This window comes from Chaetodon trifascialis, chromosome 24 (assembly GCF_039877785.1).
Source record: "Chaetodon trifascialis isolate fChaTrf1 chromosome 24, fChaTrf1.hap1, whole genome shotgun sequence".
Lineage (NCBI taxonomy): Eukaryota > Metazoa > Chordata > Actinopteri > Chaetodontiformes > Chaetodontidae > Chaetodon > Chaetodon trifascialis.
In genome coordinates this window covers 2250002-2272500 of record NC_092079.1, presented here as the reverse complement: position 1 = coordinate 2272500, position 22499 = coordinate 2250002, and the positions used below count along the sequence as shown (strand labels likewise).

Sequence of the window (22499 nt, the reverse complement as noted above, 5' to 3'; positions counted from 1 at the left end):
TGGAAACTGTGTAAACATCCTGAACTACTTTATTTTTGACCAATGTTCAATTGTCAAATAATTTTTACATAATTGCATTATATAATTAGATTATCTGTCTCTTGAGCTTAGCTCCCGAAAGGCAACACATGAAAAAAAAAAAAAAAAATCCCCATTTCAAACTACTATGAGCACATACTGTAATACATTATATAGCAAAATCAATTAAAGGCTTTCTATGCAACTAGTAATAACTCCAGGTAACCTGGATGCATTTAGGAGCTTTTTTTCAACTCATATAATAGCTGCCCTAATGGGAGCTGGACAGAGAGGACACTATTTAGAAAGAAACTGTAAGGATGGACTTAAATTGAGTTTTCATTTTGTCTGTAGCAATTTATTATCGGTAATGTGTGAGAACACAATGCTGTAGTTCCTGGCAGAAACATTACCCAGGACTGGCATCTGTAGCAGAAAACTAGTGTCTCGGAAATCATCTTAATATAGACAATCAACAATAATCAGATTACTTAAGTGCACTATGTGTTACAGCGTCCTCATCCTTCACATTAGAATCCTCTCTGCCTCACTGTGCTCCTCCAATTCAGAAGGTCTGAGCTCAGCGAACACTCTCCAGTCAAATCAGGGATTATCAGAAACACATCACTGAAGATCCTCAATGAGCATGAAGTCATTGCTGGAGGAGGCATCTAGTGTTTTTTGTCGACCAAGCTTGTGCCTGTTGGTCATGAAACACTTCCTGTGTGTTTGATTTAAGCCACTTTGCTCACCAGGTTGTATATTAGTGCATCAATGATTAATTAAAGTAATAATAATAATGTTTTCATTCTGACACTGATTTTTACATGCAACATTAAAATTGAATCCAGCAGACAGCTGTATACACCAACTAATGCTAGATTTAAGCGCTGTCATTCATTTTCATGAAGTGGCGCAAGGGCCTTGCTGAGATTCCTCGTCCATGCCAAAGGGAAAGACTGAAATGTGCTGGCCATGCTAAAATGAAAAACAATTCATTGTCCAATCATAGTGTGGGGGGTGGGATAAGTATTACTGACAGCCATTCACACTGAAACACTTTCCTGTAGGCTAGCCAGCTGGAGGGACAGGAAGGAAACTGCACAAACAGATACTTAGTGGGACCATCTTGGCACAACTTTGCATGTTCTGTGTTGTAATTAGCTTTTAATGAGGCCTTGGAAAGTTCAGGTCACAATGAAAAATAAAGCATTCAGTAATTAAAGACAAAATGCCAAATAATGTCAATAATGTTATTTAACATATAAATAGGTGTATTGAAAGTAAATACATATAAATCTTCCATACCCATGGTGTGGATGTAAATTATGCTCGTGTTTATAGCAACTATACAGCTGTGCTTTTTTCCTAAATGATTAGCATTTTTATCGTAACAAAATCTAGAAATGAAATGATGTTAAAGTTGATGTTAGTTGTTTTTATTTCCCACAGCATTGTAGGCAGGTTGTGACTGAGCGTAGTACAGATTTGGGCTGTAGGTGGAAGCGCTGACTTTACACCCTATAAAATTACATAATCACTTGATGTGTTTGGCATGGAGATGTGAGTAAATAAAACTGAACAGCAGTGACTCAGAAAATGCAGTCTTACAGCCATTTTCCCTCTGTGTTTACCTTGGTTTACCTCTCCTCATTTTTGCCCTATGAAGTGCTGGCAAGACTATTTTAATTTAAGGAACAGCTGGCTTCAATGCTGCACAAACAGTTCAAAAATGTCTTCTGCTTTGGGAGCCTGGAAAAACATCATGGATGCTACTGAAACACTAAGCTGTTGGTTGTGCCTGTGGAAGGACATATGAAGGGAATAGGCAGCTTTGACGTCATACTGAGTGTTGAGCAGTAAAACTGGAGATGTCAACAATGAACAAATGGAGACGATGTGAGCCATGCTATTGTCTCCCCCTCTGAAAAAGCCCCCCCGAAGAAACATCTTTCCTCATACAGCTGCATGCCACCTCCTCAGTCAGTCTACAGCTACTGCAGAGGCTGATAAAGCTAGCTTTACTGCCTTAACACTCTCACACACTCCAAACTAGCCTCTCTCTACTTCCCCACTTCATCTATATCCTCATAGCCTCTTTCTCTCTTTATGCACACAAATGAAAAGCGCTCTTGGGGATTTCAGCTGCAGACAGCCAGCACCTTGTCTGCTCGGCCAATGGATTCAGCAGGAAATCCAAAGGGCCCTGACAATACAGTCATTTGAGCATGCTCAGTGCAGGCCGTAGTGGATTTGCTCTTTCAACTTCAAATCAGATGACAAAGAATAGGCATCGCTTAATCTGTCAACCCACTTGAGGTGCAGTAAAACTATAAATCCCTCCCTGATCCTCGGCTGGCAGGATATTTTGACATTACACCGGATTTCTGAAAAGACCAACTCAGGGGATATAAAGATGATGGGCAGTGAGGGGAGCTCTAACTGGGATAGACATGTCACTCCCTGCTGAGCACAGAGTGGAGAGACACATTATTATGATTCTTTTCTCCCTCGCTCTTCACCCTTTGGTTTCTCTATTTGCAATAATGGGAAATAATGTGATATAAAAACTGAACGCAGTGCATTATTTACATCTACAAAATACTGCTTGGTTCATTTACCAAGCTGAGGTTCTTGAGCAAGCCTCACATTTTTAGGTGAAAACTTCATAGCTCCACTTTGGGTGATTTTCATGTACAGTCTGAAGTCACTGTGGTGTGTTTTCGTACAGGTTTACCTCACCTCCAAGCACACACTGCCTCGCATTGCTTTCAAAAATCCATTAAAAATAGCTTAGAGACATAGTGCTGCCTGGACTAATGTAGTGCATCATGTTTCACAATGCCTGGTCTGATGAAAACCTTTCAGGACCCTGTTAGATAAATGGATAAATTCCTAGTGGACGTGCTGAACAGCAGTATATTTTTGCCAGTATTTTTGACACGCTGTATGATGAATTCACATAACAACAATAATAAATCAAAGACTGTAATGAGCAAATATTGCTGATATTATACAAATCATTCAACATTTCATTAACTTTGGGCTGTGCGACTGAAGCAACATACTGTATATAGCTTATGATTAATCAGTTAGTTGACTGAGAAAGTTTATCTGCAAAGTTTTGATAATCATCTAATCATTTACATCAGGCATGTCCAAACTATTCCACAAAGGGCCGTGTGGCTGCAGGTTTTTCCTCCAACCAATCAAGAGGATGCAGTCTGACCAATCAGCTGTCTGAAGACTGAGATCAGCTGATGAAATGAGTCAAGTCTGGTGTGCTGCTGCTGGGTTGGAAAGAAAACCTTCAGCCACTCGGCCCTTTATGGCAGTGGTCCCCAACCTTTTTTGCGGACCGGTTTAATGTCAAACAATATTTTCACGGACCAGCCATTGAGGTGTGGCGGATAAATACATCAAAATAAAATGATACGACCGTCTGCCCCTCTGCTCTCTTTATACATCGATGCTCTGCCCCCTAATGCTCTCTGGTCGCTATGGTAACGTTTAAACATGCCTTCAAAATATGATACAGATACACCACAAAAATTAGTAAAAAAGTGCATGAAAAATCTAACTCACCTTAACGCAATTGTGTCTCAATGTCTTCTGCTATTTCCTCAATGCGCCGAGTAACGGCGCTAGCCAACAGAGGCACCTGTGCTATCTTTTTAATCGCATCCTCTCCTAGAAGTTCACGACAAATGTCTTTAGTGGCGGGCAGGATCAATTCTTCACCAACAGTGAATGGCTTCTTATCCTTAGCAATACGGTTAGCCACCAAGTATGATGCTCTCAGTGCACTCGCATTTGTTGATGTGGTGGCCCTTAGTAATTTTTGGCCCTTAACATTTCTGTCCTTCCTGTTCCCGCTTTTTTCTTTCAAAAAATTTCGAAGGCTTGTCTTTTAATGCAGGGTACTTGGTCTGCAAGTGGCGAAGCAGTTTTGAAGGCTTCATTGCCTCATTAGAGAGTCGATCGCCACATATAGAGCGGGCTTGGTGCGTGGGAATCACCTGTCGCGATAAATCCATTTTTTAAGTAGGACTCCTGGTACTGTCTGTTAAATGCAGCTTTCTTTCTCTTTGAAGTCGTAGGCTCATCCTCTACCTCCTCACTGGGCCTTTTTCCCTTCGCAAAGAAACTTTCCAACGATGTCTGTTTTTTGCTCATTTTGCTAGCTTGACTGATTTCAGCGGCAATGTGTCATGTGACCGAGATGTACCAGAAAGAAACCTCATTTTTCAAAATAAAGCATCGTTCAGACTCAGATAATAAATGAAACGGAAATAATGTAAGTTATTTATTCTTTCTGTGCGGCCCGGTACCGAATGACCCATGGACCGGTACCGGTCCACAGCCCGGGGGTTGGGGATCACTGCTTTATGGAATAGTTGGACATGCCTGATTTAAATAGTTTTTTCAAGCAGGAATGGCAAAGGCTTCATGGTTCCAGCTTCTCAAATGTGATGATTTGCAGCTTTTCTTTACATAAATTATATAGCAGTAATCTGAATATATTGGCTGAACAAATCAAGAGATATGAATTTGGTCCTTGGAGCTCTGGGAAATTTTGCTCAGCATTTTCCCCTCTGTGTAAGGTTTTATAGACCATTAGAAAATCTGATTAACCCTAACCCTTATTTAGGCACATCTCATTGGAAAATTTTCCATAATAGGGGCAAAAAGGTGGATGTCGTTTAAGACACTGCAATTTCCTGGACCTAAAATAAATAAAAAAATAACACACAATATGAAAATGAGAAATTCCAATTAACTGTTGATTGCTTGAAGAGGTACAAACAACCCATCAGATCTATCTATGGAAGTCATTTCACTAACAGCTCATTAAAGAAGTATATAGAAGGTTGAGGTGGGTTAGATTAATGCACCGTATGATTCTATTGTGTTATTAAATGAAGAAACCCACAGCTCACAATTCACAACAACCTTAAACGCAAGGAACAGTTGTCCGACACAAATATAATGACTGGTGACATATTTAGTAAACTGTACTGAAGATGTGTGCACCAACACCTGAAGAACTGCCATCCAATAAAGGACAAATAGCACTCACACAAACAATTAGATTCATTCACTTAAATAAGGCACTCACATAGATTCTCCAGCAACAATCAAAACTACCGTAAATTCTCAAATTAAAACTGGTATTCTCAAACAATAGCCAGAACAAACCAAACAAAGGAGGACCATGGCTTATAAAAGCAGAGACAGAAAACAATACTCACTCACTCAACTACTCACTCACATCAACATCACCACTTCCTCCTTTTAAGATAAAAGCTGTATTTATTCAACAATACATTCTAATCTTTCCATTTTTCTCGAATGATGTTAAGCTACCGTCAATGAAACTCAAAACATCCTGCAATAAAGGGACAACTGAAATACAGGTGAGTATACTGTGGATCTGTACAATATAGCCAATGTATGGTGGCTTCCAAACATGGACAAGGTATCCATTCATTAGTGCATTAGGGAAGAAAGAAAATTAGAAATTAGATATACAGTTGAAAATGAGGGATTCAAGCTGGTAAAATGTAAAAGAGCTCCTGTTTGCAGCCCGTATACATTCAGAATCTACTATTGAGGAGACCCCTTGAGTCGAGTCTACACTTACTAGTGTTTTTGCATATAGCACATATGTAGAAACTTCTACTGATGGTTTTCATTTGTTTTTACATAAGGTTGGAGGTGTTCTCTTTTGCCCTTCTGGCATTGAGTAATAGAAATCTGAACACACTTTCAATTTCCAACAGATTTTTTTTTTGCAAACACATTGCCTTTCTCATAGCTTCTCCACAATAAAAGCATTAGCAGTAACTTAGCTTAGGGGCAGAGCTTCTTTGGGGTGAAATACCGAATCATTTCAGACAAGATGCCAACTGCACTGATGCAACATTGTGTGATTATCCCTCTCCTGCACTTTTTAACCTGCCATGTACTCAAGAGCTCAAACTAAATTTAGCGTGGAGCTGTCAAAGATCTCAGGCAGACACACACATTAATGTGCCTCACTAACCTTCCAGAGGCTGTCCACACTGTCCTGCTGCTTCCTAAGACAGCTCAGCCAGTCCGTTCCTCCTGACCTCCAACCTCTCCAGGTTATGTTCAACACATTTTTTATAGGACACCCACTGAGTCCTTATGATGGTTGCTGCAAGACCTGGGCAGGTAAAGTGCTCTGTTGGTGTCACACCCACTCCAAATCACAAGTGCTCACTCAAACAGAGGAGTGCAGAAAACATTGTGGATGAACCTTTAACGTGAGAACTACACCTTAATCCTGTGCTTCTTTTATTTGTATCTTGCGTCACTCTTGCTCAGCTGCACTTTTATCAGCCAGAGAGCTCTCAGCACGTTGACAAGAGGCTCTGCTTTTCCTGTCTTTTGGACAAACCATTGTTCACTGATTAGACTGCTGGCAAAGGTTATTATACATTATTCACTGAAAAAGAAAATGCATTGTAAAAAAGAATGCATTTCTCATGCAATTTCTCAGCTTTTGCATTTGAGAATAAAGCTATGTTCTCCTATAAAGTACAAGTAAAAACACAAATGAAAGGAGTTCAATCAGTGATTTGTATTGTTAATAGTTTTTATTTTTTACTATTTAGGGAAGCTCTTTGGGGAAAATGTAAGTAGTGTTCCTTTTTTCCTCAGCCACTAAAGAGATGTGTTGTAATATGTGTTGATCGAGAGCTAAGCTGGCAGGCTGAGCCAAGTTCTTTATATACATAGAAGGAAAACAAACAGAATTTTGTCAGGAGAACACAGGACATGTAATTTACAGAGCAGATATGTCCGGTGCAGCAGAAGAAAGCGAGAATTACTGCCCTGCAATTGTATGCCTCCTCCACTTCGTCAAGTTGCAGTTTACGATCATGTCTGTCCAGATCTATGTGTGTCATGAGATCTTTAAAGGAATTTAATGGCAAGTATTAGGTGTATTTCTTGGCAATTAGCTCATTAATGACCGTTGTTCCTCATCTGAATCTGTTGCACAGATTGTGAATCATCTTGAGGCATTCCATAGATTATTCTGACTACTCTCTGTATAATATTCATTACAAATATTAATTTCTTTTCGATATTCTATGAATGATTACAAATGTTTTGATGAATAATTTGATAGCAGATTGACCACAAGCTTCCAAATTATTGATTGCTCATTTCCTGACCTGGTGATTCAGTTCCTGGATGATTGTTGTGAACGCATTTGAAGTCTGTTGCAGCATTTTGATCTACATGTATACACATATTTTTGATATCTAATTAAAAAAAATCTCTCAAGTTGCAGTTGTTTTGCCTGGTTAAGTGGCCATTAATTAAATTATTTAATGATTCGTTAACTTCCTGAAATGCTGTTTTGCAATACAAGCCTTCCTGAAGGGCATAACCCATCCTGTTCCGGTTAGGCTTTTAATTTGAAACATCAACACTGATGAGCAGCCTTTATTTATTCATGCTGGTCATACTAGCTATTCATTACTAGCTTTTACTGGAAAATTTACTGTATCTAAACATAATATCAAATGAGGAAGTTATAAAAAATGAATGATGACACAGGGCTCCTTCACAAGACAGGGCCTTCACATTCAATAAAAATGCAGGAGCTGGTGAATCCTGGTGGTCTAGTTGTTAAGATGGATAACATACACCCACAATGTCGTCCTGTTCATTTCTGCCTGGCTGGCTGTCTTCTAAGGGGGAAAAAATGTCAAAGCAAAGATTGGCTATTCCCAAACAATGCAACAATCATCAAATTATCAGTAATTGCTACTGTGAACTTGGGGCAGTCCAATCTTGTGTAGACAGGAAACTGACAATTTGGACAAGATTTACTTAACCTTCAAATGATGGTGATATTAAAGGTACACAACATGAGTGTGAGGGCAATTGTTAGTGGAAGCCATAACAAAAATCTGTTAAGTTTATCCTCAAGCAATGATGTATACTATAAGTAATCTACCAGGTCTTGAGTGGAACATGAATGTAAATCTTTCAGTAAAATACAACCTTGAAGTTCAAGGTACACCTGCAGAAGCAAGCATGAAATACAGTAGGGAACAACACAAAGGTATAAAGGAAGAGGTAGAGTGTTGACCTACCATCCTCTGTGGGGACATAGATGTTCAGATAAAGGCAGTCCTCGCTCTGCTCTTGCACATAGGTTACCACTGTATCCAAGTTGGCGGTGAACCACACAGGGAGCATATCATTGAGTAAAAAGCGGTCCTCCAAGAACTGAGGACAAACTGGAGCAAACTGAGTAGCATTCCTGATGCCAGGCCAGGACATGGGTGGCTCCGGAGGCTGGAATCTCCGCTCCCCCGTTGGGGCCAATGCATATGGGATCCCCAAATACTGCTCCACTGGTCCGAGGATCTCATTGGGTAATGTAACCTTCACTCCCCGCAATTTTCCATAATTGGTGGTGACCACAGGGTGTTGTTGGGCCTGAACAGCGGCCAGACAGATGGACACCAGCCCTATCCACAGCAAAAATTTGGCCTTGGCTGTGGAGCAACACATCCATGAAGGGCCTCCAGGTGCTGACATGCTCCTGCTGTGCTGAGCCTGAGCCTGGCAGGTAGTGGTTATGGTCCACCCTCGGGTCCTCTGCAACCCCTCTACCCCTCCACCAAGATGCTTCCTGCTCCTCCTCAGGCTGTGAGCATGGCAAAGGTGCCCCAGTCAAAAAAAGCAACTTTTTCAGAGCTCCCCATTCCGAGAGCCTGCATGGAGATCGGCGGATGCTGTATGACTCCTCAGTCCAGAACAAGAGAGAGCCTAAGATGCTCTTTGGTTACCTGAGCTCCAGCTTGATGGGTATCCTGAAAGACAAAGAATTGAAACACGTTGATCCAGCCTTTGTATCAAGAATTATGTTAAGCAATTTATCCACACAGCAGATTTAGCCACAGAAAAGATGCTAATGTCTCCAGAGGGTGAATCCTACAGACTGTGGTTATTCTTTGACTTTTCTGCTAGAAGTGCCAGTAGATTGACATTTTGGTTCAGATTTAATGTGTAAATTTGGTCCAGATGTTCAAGGACAGTCGCTGTTATTTAAAATTTGAGTCTCCATTTGATTGCAGGTATTAATCAATCAGTCATATCAATAGCATGGCAAAATAATCTCAACTCAAGAGTTTAACTATTAACTTTCTGAACTTTAACTACACCAAGAATTAACTTCCATGTTCAAAATTCACAGAGCTCAACAGGTCTGGCCTTGTCCCCTTTATAACTGGAATTACCATCTCCACCAACTACTCGCTACCTAAGTTAGTGTCTTCACTAATGTATATAGTGAAGAGTTTGAAAGAGTTACACTTATTATGTGTATTTTTGGGTGACATTGAAGTGAATAATTCCCAGTGAGGAACATGTCATTACTAAAAGACTATTTTTACCGATCGCCTACAGAGAACTGACAGAGACCTTCATCACATGGTGCAACAATAATCACCTGAATCTCACCAAAACCACTGAGTTTGTGTTGGACTGGTGCTGTATATCTATTAGTGCGTATGTTCATTGAGAGAAACAAAAAAGTCAAATTCCTAGTATTAATAGGCATTAATATGCTTGTCTAATAAAGCTAATTCTGATAGAACACAAGTTGTGACCATGACAGTAGACAACACTGAATATGGATGTTGCTGCAAAGAATCTACTAACTTGAAGACATGGATGCTTAACACACATCATCAACCTGGAAACACAAATCTATACTGTCACCACGCTTTCAGGGAGGACAAAAATGCACTATGACTCTTGTCTGTTGCAGCCCTGTTGCCTTCAGTTCTCTCCATTAATGCAAAATGAAGGATACTAGCAAGCCTTGCTGAATGAATATTCTTGACACCAAACCATCAGATATGTGTGAGCACTTTGGATTTGACACCATAGACGGAATGGATAAAAGTCAGGTAATGTGCTGGCTTTTAAAAATAGTAAATAGTAAGAGTAAAAAATTGTGCACAATTTCTACAACTAGTGCAAACTTGCAAAAATACGTCTTAGTCAGAAATAAACACAGACCAACTGTCTCAGCAGCAACTCCGTCACCAAAATGAAACTAATGCATAAGAAGAGGGAGAGACAGTGTCTGGATGTGGGCTAGAGATGTGACCAAAGACCAGTTCATCATTGTTTCTAATAATCCAGCACAGTGAGCATATAGACGTTTCATAAAGGAGGCAGAAAGCCTAAGCAAAGATCTTTTTGTCACTATTACCAGAGATTCCAGTCTGTAATGTACAGTACATCATATACTTACTAATAAACCCCAGAATTGTACAGCAACATTTTTGCTTCATATCAACACACTGCCCATATTCTCACGCTCCCTCTCTTTTGCTCATCCACATGAGCTCTCTCTCTTTCTGCTGCAAGTCTTTTTCTTAAAATTTTCTACATACCATTGAATGGTTTCAATATCACTATGCACAACTGCATTACCATTTGGTGGTAATTTGGTGCCCCCATGCTATAAGCCACCCTTGGATATTTTCACTGTCCCCACATGATGAACTGTAACCACTTTTGAGATTTTTTAATTTTTCATCTAATGCCATCATCAGGTCATGATACATCAGGTTTTATGACACAATATCTCCAAACGAATTACATTCCCATCGGCTGTATGGCTATGGCTATGTATGGCTGTATCGGCTTTGTGTTTAGCGTTGCATGAATAAATGAGTTGAATTCTGCTAATAGGGTCAAAGTACATGGTAATTTTTGCAAGCAAGATTTTTAAACTAAACATTCTTCCAACAAAGAAAAATGAAATAGTACAGAAAGGATTCAGGTTCCCGACTACAGCTATAAGGATCTGTTATGTACACCACAAGAAAATGACTTGAAAAATGCTGCTGACAATCCATCTTCACACAGTGTCCTGTATTACTGTAGTGACATACAGGATCTCACTGAGTTTACCTTGACGGAAACAAGCCTATAAATTTTATTATGTATTAAGTTATTAAAAGATTTTGACTAACCGGTCATCATAAAAGATGGGTCTATAAAAAAGGGAATTTTTTTTTTTAGTTACCAGGTCTCCATTTTGTTTGTGCTGTAGATGTGCGCAGGGACAAACATAAATAAAAAGAAGGATGTAAAATTTGAGCCAGTGGTGTCAGGCAATCTCACTGATTTACATAGATTCATATTCTAAGACATCCATATTGTAAACTGTTGAAATGGTTTATAAAAATCACTGCACAATTAAAAAAGAAACAGTCAACAAGACATTTGAATGTTCACCATTGGCTGACAATTGGTGGTGGTGGAGGACCAATAAAATTTAGCAATGCTCCAATAAAAGGTAGAGAAAATGAAGACCAGCCAGTTAACAATGATGCAAGTTTCATATAATCAAAAACTTGTTTTTGCAATTGTTTCATGACAATACAAGTGCATTCAACAAGTTTGTTTTCTCTTATTGTCAACAAATCCCATGTGACCCAATCCGACAATGAATGTGTTCTACTTAGAAGTACTGTGTGTATATCCAGGACTGATATCTTATTTGTCTCTCCCATAAAGATCCATTATTGTCGAATAACTATTAAAAACTCATCAGTGAGCAACACTGTTGCACTGGGTGACATGCCCCTCCGTTACCATGAACACACACACTGTATTTTGCCTCAATCCCACATACACTGTCCTGCTGCCCCAAATACTCACTAGAGCACCAAATGTGGATTAATCCACTACTGAAAATAGTCACCAACAAATGTACAATTGCCTCCTGTTTGAGTAGCATTTGTTCAAAATGACAGTGGCCAGCTGTTTTAGGAAATTACTGAGGCTGCATTTTTGTCTGAATTGTTAACTAAGGTGGCAGGCAATAATACAGCCTTCCTTTTAGTTAGATAGGCAGGAGAAACCCTGTGTTAACAATAATCAAGACTATATTCTGTGACATGATCATGTGTTGTCATTGAGAGTATCTGTGGACTCTGACAGAGCCAAAAAGACATTCTCACATTATACAGTAATCGTAATTTCAATGGAAACATATGCACTTTAGACATTTTAAAGGGTATTTTATCAGTCTTTCATTAACAAAATGGTACTGTATGAGGAGTCTTCAGCAGTGCTATGACTAGGATTTTAGAAATACTGCAGTCATTTTAGTAGCTTTCAGATTTATCGAGCAAATTCCAGCTCCCACCTTCTCACCTGTTTCGCTATTTTCAAATCAGATATTGTGTTAAATCTTTGTTTCCGACTTTTCCCTCCTCACTTCCAAGTCAATGGTGGGATGAATTTCTCAGTTTTGACCCCCTTCAAAAATCATTCATCTCAAAGGTCTACAACAAACTCCTCAACAGCCACAAAAGTCAAGGCTGACTGGGAGGGTGAATTAGGGTTGAACCTGGAGGACTACTGGTGGGTGACAAATGTCATGCTTCATCCTGCAATCTAACTCATCTCTAACTCTCCCTATATTGCCATATTTGGGTATCCGAAAGATTACAATCAATACACTTCCAAGCAATTAGATGTTCTAGCTTTTACATCCTTACTAGCATGATGCCATCTTCTTCTCCACTGGAAGTCTACTAAGGCTACTTCAAGTACTCAGTGGCTCAGAGTTGTTATGTCCTTTCTAAAGCTAGAGAAGATTAAATATTCAGTGAAAGTAATTCTGAAAAGTTTTACACTAAGTGGCAATCCTTTTTAACATTCATCAACTCTCTCCAATCTCTGTCTCCTAATTGACTGATGCCCCCCTTTTCTCTTTCTCCCTTTTTTCTTTTCTACTCTTTTTTCCCCCTTATACTCATTATTATTATCATTATTATTATTATTGTGTGTTTGACCCTCAAATAATATGGAAAACATGGCTTGTTTCTCATTTACTCTATTGAGAAGCACAAATTATTGATAATATTACTGTTGCTTCTTGTTTAACTATGGTTCTCAATGTTTATGTGACACTGTTTTTTCTCATGTGCCATTTTTCTTAATAAAAATATTAAACCAAAAAAAGAAATACTGCAGTCATGAAGGTTCAAATTTCAAGGACTGCCTTTTTTCACCTCTTTAACTCTGCAAAAATCAGGCACACAACAATACAGAGGAATTAGTTCATGCATTTGTCTCTTCCAGGCTGCAGTTCCTTTCTATCAGGCTGCCCCAAAAAGTTGCTTAAGACTCTCATACTGATCTAGAACGCTGCTGCATGTGTTGTGACAAAAATTAGGATCATATTTCTCCCCTATTAGCTTCTCTGCACTGGCTCGCTATAAAATCCAGCATAGAATTTAAAATCCGTCTCCTCAACACACACACATTAAGCCATGCTACTTTTATAACAACAAGAACACAATGGAAGACAATGACTGTTTTGTGTTCTTTCTTCTCATTATGGAATTTTGTATTACAAGACACACTCTGTTTGAGACAAGGCTGCAGGCAGCAAGACAAAAGACGACTGAAAAAAAAAAAAAAAAAAACAGGAGAGTTGGGAAATCCAACAGCAAAGGGCAGACAACATGGTGACTGGTTTCTCTGATTCTCTCTGACCAATCAACTGGGTGCAGTCTTGATAGCTCCATTTTCAAGTTTTGGATCAATGTGGTACCTCAAGAAAGGTACTTCAACAGAAGGGTAATGGGGGGAAGAAAAAAAAAAGATGTAATGGAGTGGTTCTGTTGGTACCATTCACAACTTTTGACAATGGCAAGCAGAAAATAACTGTTCTAATGTGTGATGAAACTGAATTCCCAGCAAGCCCTGGTATTCAGCCATCATAAAACTACAGTTAACTCAAATTTACAATGTCTCTATTCAGTGTTACTATGAGAGTGAGTCACTCAAACAGGAACCTAAGAATCTAAAATACTAGATCTTCACATTTACCACAGCTTCTCCTCTGCGTACTGACATAAGCATTTACAAAGAAATATAATGGACTCAGTGATTCATTAAATAGCTCAATTTATGTTTACTCTATCATGATAACTAGAGTGGGACATTTTGAACCTCCTTTACCTTTGTCTGTATTGAAATGAAACCATGTTTTCAACATTACTGTACATAGATATCAACAGGAGACATATTGCCTTGAGGACATCATTTTGTTTGTGTTTGAGCACAACCACATGCTGTTCATCATTGGCAGTGATATAGTGATGAAATGAAATACTATATGAAGAAGATCTGCAGCTGTGCTTGCGCTTGCCTGACATGGCAGCACAGAAATTGTCAAGCACTAAAAAGGGTGAACGCAGCAATGGATATCAGAGGTGAAACTGTTCCTCATTGTTCACTGAGGTTATATGCTTGTAAATGTTGCGGTGACACATGTACAGTGTAAATACAGTGTACAGTATTTGTAATAATGTGGCATTTAATGATGATCTGTCCTTCAGATCGTTCGTGCTGAATTCAAAGCATGTTCCATGGCTCTCCTTGGCAGAAGCACACTGGAGATTGCGAACATTGTACTCATTCTAAATGATTATAGGAGATAAGTCTTATGAATATCAATGAAGGTGATGTCTTTCATTTGTAGTCCAGTCATTAAAAAGTGATTCTTTCAGAGTCACCCTGTCCTGACTATAAAATATCATGGACCCTTTGAAGCCAATAAATAGTTACATATACATAAATATGATGTCTGTGTGTATATGTTTTTGCATTTGTGTTCACTGGATGTGCGTGTTCCTGATAGGGTACAAAAGCTTAAGTAAATTAAGATAATTTGGACCATGATGGGGGTCAGATTTATAAAAACCTACTGCAATTGCTGTCAGAGCCACAAAACTTTTTATTAGCAGATCTTTTCAGACCTTCAGAATATACTGTACACTAACACTAAATGGGTACAGCCTGAGCTAAATTAGTTTGAATGTACTCCTGTTTTTTCCTGCATTAAAGTAAGACTTGCTGCTAGGCTGTTTAAGATGCATGTTGTGCATGTCTGGAAAGCAATAGAATACGAAAGAAAGAGGGTAATGAATTCTTCTTGTTAAAATGTGTGGTATAGGGGAGCAAATATACTTGCTCAATGATTTAATTAAAATTTTCTAATAAGATATTACATGAGCTGGAGGAAGCTAATAGACTGTTCTCACATTTTCATCTGACAAATCCAAAAAGTGATGATCAATTGAAGGCATCAGTATTTTTCAACATGCTTGTCAGACTGCTGAGCACTATCTGAACTCCCTCCCCTCACACCTTTTCAACACTTGAATTTCCAACAGGCAATCATGCCCATGTTACGTGTGTTATGTGGGTGTGAAAAGTACAGTACAACATGTCTTTGAACTGTGACAGGAACACGCAATCTCCACACAGAAGACAAGCCTCAGCCAGTCAATTCTGGGTTAGATGGCACTATCCACTTAGCCACCTCACAAATTTATGCAATGCCTCTCCTCTTTGAATTGTCCTTGACCAGGCTTATGATGTCTCCCACAAATAAAAATGGCCAGCATGCCAACAACTTTCCTTCTCCTGCCAGTTCTTACCAATGACGACTCAGCAGTTTCAGCTGCCATTTAATTCTATTTCTAACCTTATTTTGAGAATGGGATATCATTTAATTTTATCCTCATGAAAACATGTTTACATAAGTCATGTTACATATCCATCTCACCAATGTTAACAGCTGCTGTAGCAGCTGATAGGAGCAGTTAATGTTATGTCAGTCAAAGAAATATGTTTAAGAGTTAGGCCTCCTGATTCTTTTTCCCACCGACATGCTCTGATGGCTTGGTTATTTTTCCAAACTGCAAACAATGAGAGCAACACCAGAACAGTTTGAAATGGGCTACTAAATTTCTACTTCCGTCTACATAACTCAAGTCAAACTCTTGGTAAGCCAAGTCAAGTCAACAGGCTAACAACACGGATCATTTTAAGGAACACTGCCAGCTAATTGTGGGATTTGGGGTTCTTTTGCACACTATGTCGTAACATTAGTGTGAGGGAATTCTTTAATTTCTTTAATTTCCGCTCTAGACTCAAATACTGGAGACATGGCAAAACACAATTCAGTGGGAAAGAAGAGGAAGAAGAAAAAACAACAAAAAGCTGATGCTGGTAATGCCAGTCAATCAATTGGTGACTACCTGGTGACAACCAATTGCCAATTGAGTTTTTTTCTATACTGTACATTTACTGACTGATTGGCAACCTACCGCTAACCTTTCCCTCTGCTCCACTCACATTCGCTGTCACTTTTTGATGCTCAGTCTCTCCCACTCGCTCAACCACACACTTGCTCGGCACACACATTAAGTACTGGAGATTGGTGTTCTTTCTTCTCAGTATGTGGTTGTTCATTACAATAAGCAGACAAGCTTTGTTTAAGAAAAGGCTGCAGGCAGCAAGACAAGACTGCTGTAAATGAGAGCAGATGATAACGCCAGTTGCTACAGTTCTCTCTGACCAGTCAACAGACTGCGGTGTCTCTACCTCCTCGTTTAAGTACCAGATCAGTGTACTAGATACCTCAACAGTTCTGTTGGTACCACCCATAACTTTTAACAATGGAAACACAAAAATAAGCATTCTATCGTGTCACAAACTGAACTCAGCTCAACTGGAATGTGTGGTAGAATCGTGGCTTTAGTTTCACTGGCTTGACCACAGATCAAAACAGAAAACTGACCACTAGAGCAGATATCAATTGCAGATGTCCAGCATGGCTAACATCACATTTTTCAACTCCTGCTCTCAACCTGTCAGTCTTGTGTTTGACTGCATATGCTTCAGCTGGATCAGCGAACAGCTGCTTACTCAGCATCTGCATGTCATCACTCATCTGTCAGATGAACATGTTGATGCACCATATGATGGAGGGCCTGCAGTGGAAATGACAACATTATGGAAGCAGATGCAAGTCCCACAAAAATGGATGTATAATATACATCCATTTTTGTGGATGAATCATTTAGAATTGTAGCGCACCAAAAAGGCGACATTTTGGCAATATTTAGCTTAAGTTTATCATTTTCTCTACTAAATTACTTCCCTTTGTGCTTTCTAACAAGGACAAGAGGGAAGGCTGGGATCAGTGTTCCCTTGAACTAAAAATGAAATTAAAAAAATACTCAAAACTAAACTGTGTGTGAAGACTACAAACGCACCTGCGCTGACTAAACTAAAGATTATTCTCAGACAAAAGGCTGAAACCAATTTGTGGCATTTGTCCAATGACATGTTCCCAGGAACCCTTGGAATTATATGGAACATGCAGGAGGAGTGGATTATGGCACAATGTGTGTGTAAATATTTGACTTTCATTTTGAATGACATGTCTGTACAGTTTGTTGAAATTGGACCAAAATCTTGTTGGACAACAATAAGTCGTGGGGGTAAAACGATTATTGTGTCCGTTTGATTGGACACAGAACTGTGGTACATGTTTTTTTTCTCCCACAATTACTTGCAGATTCCAAAAACTTGGATATGTCCATCTTTCTCAATCACTGTCAAACAACAACAGTTACAATAATCTTCCAATGTTCCTCCCTGCACCCCGCTAAAGATGGCGAAAGAAGGCAGCCTTTGATTTATGCTAAGATGAGTTGAGGCTGAGCTGCTCTGGAGGAAGATATGAAACTTTTTAGCAATATATCTATATATCTCCCTTTAGACGTGACTTTATTAGCAGTTACCACCCCTTGCACATTAGCGGTGCAGATCTGCTGAGGGATTGAAATGCAAAAGAGGTAACACCTACACCTTTCCCGAGCAAACACAAACACCCATCCACAACGCCCCATAACAGCATTACTATTAAGATATTGACAGATCATGTGTTTTCTCCTGAAAGACGTCTGTGTCCTCATGAGCCCTTCTCTGTTTAGGACCTATATACCTGTATACAGGCCACTCTGAACATTATCATTTCATCTTGGGGGCAGGTATGTGCCTGACAACACACACACACACACACACACACACACACACACACACACACACACACACACACACACACACACACACACACAGGTCATCCCATGTTAAACCAGCTGCTTGTGTGAAGCTGCAATCCATGCCAGAGCCAGTCTGAATGCCACCCAGTGTGAATACAAGCTGAAAATCACAGCATTAGCAGTGGTGTAGCTGTGAAGAAGGCATGTTCGGCATAAACCCAACTCAACCCGCCACCCCCTTTTTGCTTTTTCCCTAAAAATCCACATCCAGATATCCACACCACCATCTTGTGGCTGTTTGGATAGAGATGCGCGCAGAGTGCTGCTGGAAGATGCCCGTCTCTGCTGCACCTCGTTCAGACACAAAAGAGTTGTGGAAAACGCAGGTGTGAAATGGATTTAAACGCTTTTCCATCCTGAGGGAAAGCGCTTTGTGCTGTTAGATCACAACCGCCTCTCTTGTCGTCCTGTCGCATTAAAGTTAACGGAGCTGTTGCTTTGGCACCGAGTTTGGTTAAAGCACCATCACGGTCTGCGCAGGAATAACGCTTAACGCTGATTTGCACAAATAATAAACAGCGGAATGTGTGATTTGTGATTTGACCGCCTGTAATCAGCATATTCACTGCGGATTGTGGTGTTGCAGTCGTTTTATCAATCATCAGAACATTGACAAATGAACAAAACCTCAAGTGGAGTCGGATGAAAGTGCGCAAGAATGAGCCTCTGCTGCTGTGGGGTTATTTTAGATAAAAAATAAAAAATAAAATTAAAATAAAAAAAAAAACCCTCCATATTGTGCTTGTTTCCTTTTTTCTAAAGGAAGTTCTGATAGTATTATTAGTATTAACAATAACCGCGATCCAGTTGAGGTTAACAGTAAATGTCCCTGGATATATCCCCTGTGGATTATGCTCCAATGTGAGACTGAAGCGCGTCCGGACAAGGCATCAGAGACTGAGGTGAAGGAGGAGGGGGGGTCAGCGGCTGCAAACGCACGCAAATTTAGCAGCTAGTCTATGTATGTATGTATGTATTCCTGCTGGAGGAAAAAGATCAGGATCACATCAAGCCGGCAGCGCACTTACCTCAGCCTGCACCTCCACCGAGTCAGAGTCTTTTTATGTAAGTCCCGACTTCAGGCGAAATACATACCACATAGGAAAAACACAATACAAAAGTCCACGTCCAGCCTGCTGCTGTACAAATCCAAAGTAAGAAGCGCAATGTACTGAAGGCAGCCCTATACGTCCTGTGTGCGTGCGCGCGCGCGTGTATGTGTGTAAGAGAGAGAGAGAGAGAGAGAGAGAGAGAGAGAGAGAGAGAGGTGGGTGAGAATAGAGATGCGGCTTTATCAGCACAGAAGATGTTTCAATGAGTCATTGCAGAGGCACTGGAAACGGTGCTGAATCTAATTGCTCTCACAGAGCAAGTGTATTGCGAGGACAAGATTAGTGATAGAGAATCCAGGTCTCTCTCTTTCTCTCTCTCTCTCTCTCTCCCTCTCTCTCTCTCTTTCTCTCACTAGCTTGCCATTGGACCACAACGACTGAAATTTACCAAGCCTGCAGCCAATGGATTGCCGCATTCTCTCCATCACGCTTAACCAGCCGCTGTGTTGTGGCAGCTCTGGCATGAAGCATGGAGCATGGCACAGGCTGCTCTTCGAACTGGGATCCTGGGGTCTTGAGGAATACTTTACTCTATTAGGATGAAAGAAAAATTCTGCTTTTTTCCAACTCTTGCTCTAGTTTTGTTTAATGCATCTAGCATGGCATGACAAGGAAGTCTGAGTCATGTAAAAATTGGGGACAGAAGCTGTAATGACATGGCAATAAGGGCCCAACAATCACCCATCACTCCCCCCAAATTGGTTCTTAACCCTTGTGTTTTCTTAACAGTTGCATACTACTACTATCATCATCATCATCACCATCATCATCATCATCATCATCATCATCATCATCATCATCATCATCATCATCATCATCATCAAATAAATCCTCATCTTTGGAAGCTGTGTCACAAACAAGTAATTATAATGAAGGCAGATCAGGGAATCTTTATGCTGCATACGCACTGTACACTTTAGAAGGTGGTGATAAACATATTTTACCGTTTAGTTTGGATGACTTGTTGATTGGCCATCCACCCTGACTTCCTCCCTCGGAGGTTTTGTGGCTTTATAACACTGTCACGCTACTTCCTCCTTTGATTCTGCAAGACAGCGGCCATTGTTTGCAGGACCACAAGAGCCCACTTTACAGGAAAGAGTAAAGGTCATTTCAGCAACAGAGTTGTTTTTCTGGTGAGGACGGTCTTTTAACATACAGGTGTATCATCCACAATTATACAACTTGCTATAAAACACCACAAACTGACCTTTATTTGGGATACCAGGACATTAAGATGCTCAATCGTGCATTTGGACAACAACTTTGCTCAACAATGAAAGTTATAAATGGAATATTTTCTCCATTTCTTCCTCATCTTTCCAAACATGTTTCGCGACTTTTGCTCTCCTTGCTGTAAATATAAATTGCTAGATGCAGGCCTATGTATGCAATTCACATGCAAGTTTTATTTGATCTCAAGAAAGCAATGCCAAGCATATTCATAATCCACAGCTGATATCCTTTCCCTTCAGCAGTCTACATCTGAATTTAGATCATGATAAAAGGCTGGAAATGGATGCTCAGTCTTTTGAAGTTTCAGTAGGATTCCCTGTGATATCAAGGTCAAGTTCATCTCAAATCAACATGCTTCTCATCATCAGGTCAGTAGAAAACAGGCCTACAGCAGGACCGAACAGTGGAGTCAGAGCCGAAGGATGAGGCAGGCTGAGAGCTGCACAGAAGGCAGTCCTCCCTTTGATATCGTCATCATTTATTCCCTCTCCCAACATCATAACCCTCAGCAGTTGGGGGTATCCTCCACGCCTCTGAAGTGTATATCAGCTTCTGTCAGCAGCTTGGCCCAGAATGACTGGGTGACTTTCATGACTGATGAGGGGATGTCATGGTGCCTAGGTGAAGCCAAATCAAATGTTCAGCAGGATAACAAATTCACCTGCAACCTGTGGCAGTGGAACTTGGAATATGACACATTTGACCTTTCTCTGCCTATATTAGCATGCATGCTGCACGATGGGATAGTCACTGACACTTTCATCATCTGAACTGCAGCCATAGCGGAGGTTTTAGTCAAAACGTGGCAAATCTGTTAAAAGTTGTATTCCAGATAATGTATGTAAAATGTGATATGATAAAATGCAATGTAAAATCTCATTTTCATTAATATAACCCCCCCCCCCCAATTCAGTGTAATTAGATGATTTTGTCAGTTTCTCAGGAAGAAGAAACCTGAGCCTGAGCCTGAACACAATTAGCTTTAGCTGGCTAATGGTAATCTCCTAAATTTGGGTATCAACTTAAGTTGACTCAGTTTGCTACTTGACCAGAACTATTTATTTTATTTTCAAACCTGAACTGAAATAACCCTGATGACATCACTATGGCATCATAGTACAGCATCTAAGGCACAAAAGACTATAAACAACTCTCACAAAAAAAGTGTGGACAGGCCAGCATGTATTTTACAGTCAACAGTCAGTGCAAGCAGCTACATCAGATCTCTGCAGTATGGAAACGAGGTAAAGCCCAGTGTAAATCCACCAGTGGATTGAGTGAGTATGGATGGATGGAGTGTGTGGCTGTGTGTGCTCTCTTGCAGAATGAAGAGACTGTCAGACCTGTAGACGTACAGCAGCACCACAAGATGAGGGCAAGAAGTGTGGCGCTTAATACTTCACAGAGGACAAGCTCGCCTCTGATGATTTAGATAAACAGTGGCAGTAACCGCATGCAGAGAGCCAGAGACGGGGGGAGAGGGGGGAGATCTGAGACGGCGAGGATTCCTCTCTTCCTCTGTGTTTAAGCAGAGACAATTCCTGTCGCCTCGGGGTAGCAAACAGATACATAAAGGCAGTAAAGGGACCGCTGAGGCATGACGATGGGATTCTTCAGGAGCAGCGAGCTCTCTGGTGTTGACATGTGAAGATGAGGACAAGGCCTCTTCAGCGAATACTTAACATTGACATATAGTAGTCGCTGTGTTGATGCAATTAGAGACAAAGCAGATGGCTTCTTTTTCCTGCCTGTTTTATCCATAATCTTTAAGGGAGCCATCAGTAACATTTTACAGTCTCTTCCCACAAAATAATCATACTCTGCCTGCGATCAATGCCAGTCCCTCCTCTGCTGCTTAGTACTGCTGAGACTTCAGGCTTTCTAAACAGGCAGAGACTCTGTGTATTTGCTCCACAATCCCTGGACAGTCTGGAAAGGTAAGACTTTACTCTCCAGGTCTGAGAGTATCAGTCTGAAACTCACCTCAACCTTCCCTATAAAGGAAAATTCCACCCTGTGACTCTGAGTTCAACTGAATTCCAAAAAAACATATGACTCAATTCTGCTGATGTCTCACCATGCAGGTAGCTTCAGTTTTATGTGCTGAATGTATGGAAAATGTCTTCAC

At 40.3% G+C, this 22499-nt stretch overlaps 1 protein-coding gene across 2 annotated transcripts in view; it reads right to left on the bottom strand.

The window, feature by feature from the left end:
- Positions 1–19443, bottom strand: part of nlgn4xa (neuroligin 4 X-linked a) — a 108872-nt gene extending 89429 nt beyond the window's left edge. Inside the window, exons 1-2 of one of the 2 annotated variants that reach the window (XM_070994134.1) lie at positions 19052–19443; positions 8154–8879 (exon numbers count right to left, since the gene is read on the bottom strand). In XM_070994134.1, the coding sequence (XP_070850235.1) occupies positions 8154–8604 (451 nt within the window). In that variant the 5' untranslated portion in view covers positions 8605–8879; positions 19052–19443. The remainder of the gene's footprint in view (positions 1–8153; positions 8880–19051) is intronic. The other variant, XM_070994133.1, reaches the window with a different exon arrangement.
- Positions 19444–22499: the final 3056 nt, after the last annotated feature.